This window comes from Pangasianodon hypophthalmus, chromosome 6 (assembly GCF_027358585.1).
Source record: "Pangasianodon hypophthalmus isolate fPanHyp1 chromosome 6, fPanHyp1.pri, whole genome shotgun sequence".
Taxonomy (NCBI): Eukaryota; Metazoa; Chordata; class Actinopteri; order Siluriformes; family Pangasiidae; genus Pangasianodon; species Pangasianodon hypophthalmus.
The window spans coordinates 3,405,803-3,408,302 of NC_069715.1; the positions used below are offsets into that span (position 1 = coordinate 3,405,803).

At 40.8% G+C, this 2,500-nt stretch overlaps 1 protein-coding gene across 3 annotated transcripts in view; it reads right to left on the bottom strand.

The window, feature by feature from the left end:
• lekr1 (leucine, glutamate and lysine rich 1) overlaps positions 1-2,500 on the bottom strand; it is a 100,446-nt gene that overhangs the window by 45,596 nt on the left and 52,350 nt on the right. For all 3 annotated transcript variants that reach the window (XM_053234981.1, XM_053234980.1, XM_053234979.1), the window contains exon 6: positions 914-1,081. In XM_053234981.1, coding sequence (XP_053090956.1) covers positions 914-1,081 — 168 coding nt within the window. The remainder of the gene's footprint in view (positions 1-913; positions 1,082-2,500) is intronic.

Below are 2,500 nucleotides of genomic sequence, written 5' to 3' on the forward strand. Positions count from 1 at the left end.
CTGAATGACCATTTAAACTAATTAAAAGGGAACTAATTGACTGATGTTAGAGACCAGAATGGAGGAAGGAACTCCAAATCCAAATATTAATCACTCTTTACAGCCGCGCTGAGCAGAAAAGCATCTCACAACACGTAGAACTTTGAGGCGGATGAGCTAGAACAGCAGGAGGCCACAACAGCAATCATACGTCAGCGCTTCTGAATCCGCCGTTTTCTCTCTGCAGTGTGAATGAGGAATGTTGTGATCTCGGCAAATCCAAGATGGCGGAATTGACTGCGATATTGTTTTCTGTATTCGGCATTTTAATTTCACATTTCGATGTTTAGTACATACGCATTTCTATTGCTGTGGCATGGAAAACAGAGTGTTTATCAAAACCACTGAAAACGTTTCTTTGTCTTTCATCATAGATGGAAAACCTTTGGAATGAATATATATATATATATATATATATATGAACGTCATTTTCAAACTGTTTGTGTGGACTAGGTCTAAAGTCATGTTTACATCATGCAAGCATCATGTCTGAATCATCACACACACTCACCTCAAATGTCATGGTCCGTCTCAGTAACACCATTAAACACCATAAACATACATTATCAGAATATACAAGAAAAAATAAAATATACAAATTAAACGTAAACTCCAAATCACTTTTAACAGCTCCACCTTCAAACCTTAGGCCACGCCCCCTACCAGAGTCTGATCCTGACCCTAAAGTGAGGAAGAGAGTGATGCAGCTACAGCTACAGATGCAGAGTTTTCTCCATAGTTACAGAGAACAGTGTGACAGAAACCACATCAGAAACACGTTTTCGTTAATCAGATACACTTTGAGTTAAGTGGAATTTTGTGGACATTTCATTTCTGTCTGAACCGTTCCTTTAACACTAGTGATCATACACACCCTGCTGGTTCTGGTTCTGGAGAAACTCCTGGTTCTGGATGCGGTTCTCCAGCGTCTGCGTCTCCAACTGACTCGCGTGCAGACGCTCCTGAAGCTCCCGGACCTCCTGCTGTAGCTTTACTGCTTCCTCCTCAGCCCTCCTCACTTCCTGCTGCAGAACGACATGCTCTAAAAAAGAAACAGAGTCCAAAAAAAGGCAAAACTGAATGTTAAGAGAATGGATGTGCGATGTAATGATTGAATTTTATTGCTTTTTTTTTTCAAGAGAGAAAAAAAAGAGAGGCTGGTGAGGGAACGATTGATAGCTGCTACAATGCAAGTGAGAACAGGAACTAACTTCATTCCACAACATTAGATGTAACTATAAATGGATAAAAAACATGCCATTCTTAAATAAGAAAGAAAGAAAGAAAGATCACGTGAACTCACATCTGTAGGACCATTTAAACTAATTAAAAGGGAACTATTTAACTGACGTTAGAGACGAAAATGCAGTAAGGAACTCCTTCTGGTAACTCAAATAATCACTCTTTACAGCCGCACTGAGCAGAAAAGCATCTCACGTAGCATCTCACAACACGTAGAACTTTGAGGCGGTTGAGTTAGAACGTGCCATTCGTCATGTTTTTTAAAGCTATAATGGCTGTGGTATGGGAGGAATAAAACACTTCACACACTTCACACACCCTGTCATTGATTAGTTTCCTATAACAGAATGACCCGGAGTGTGTTATTCCTAAACGAAACAGGATTTCGGATCTAGAAAAGCAACATTTTCTCACTTCACTAACACCCTATTACATGCGCTTCTATTTTTAGATTTAGGCAACTGACATTTAGGCAAAGTGTTAATGTAGGGTGTTGACTGGCAGTGTAGGTATGTGTGGTATGAACACAAAGTACAACAAACGTCTACACACAAACAGGCAACATACAGAGAAAAGCCAGAAAACCCCAAAGTTAATTCACAAGTCCTGACACATACAGACTTTTTTATAGGTTAGATTCTGATAAACACACAAACAGACGTGTTAAAGCTCCTCCCCCTCGTGTGAAATGACTGTGCCATGCCTTTTGTCTTACTGATCAGTGGCAGTAAAGGTGATAAAGCGTAATCGTCACTCGCTGTTTCACTCGCAGCAATAATAAATAAAAAGTTTTTTAAAATGCCCAATATCATAAAACCATGTGAAAACATTATAAACACTGAGGCTTAGAATGCACTCGAGTGTTTCAGTGACGCAAACCGAAATGCCCCAGTGCTTTTCACTGCTGCAGCTGACACACAGCTCCTGATGTCAACAAAGAGGGTTTAATCAGGAGAGTTGGCGTGCACACACACACACACATACACACACATATATACACACACACACACACACACACAGAGTGGTGAGACAAGGGCAGAGTGCTGACTGACGTTCCACGGTTCAGAGGACAGTCATAGATCAACTCTGCTGCACCCTGAAACCTGCTCCCTATCTCCCACACACACACACACACACACACACACACACAAAACACCCTTATGTATATACACACATCCATTCACACGCACACATGCTGCACGTTCACATTTATCTTCCA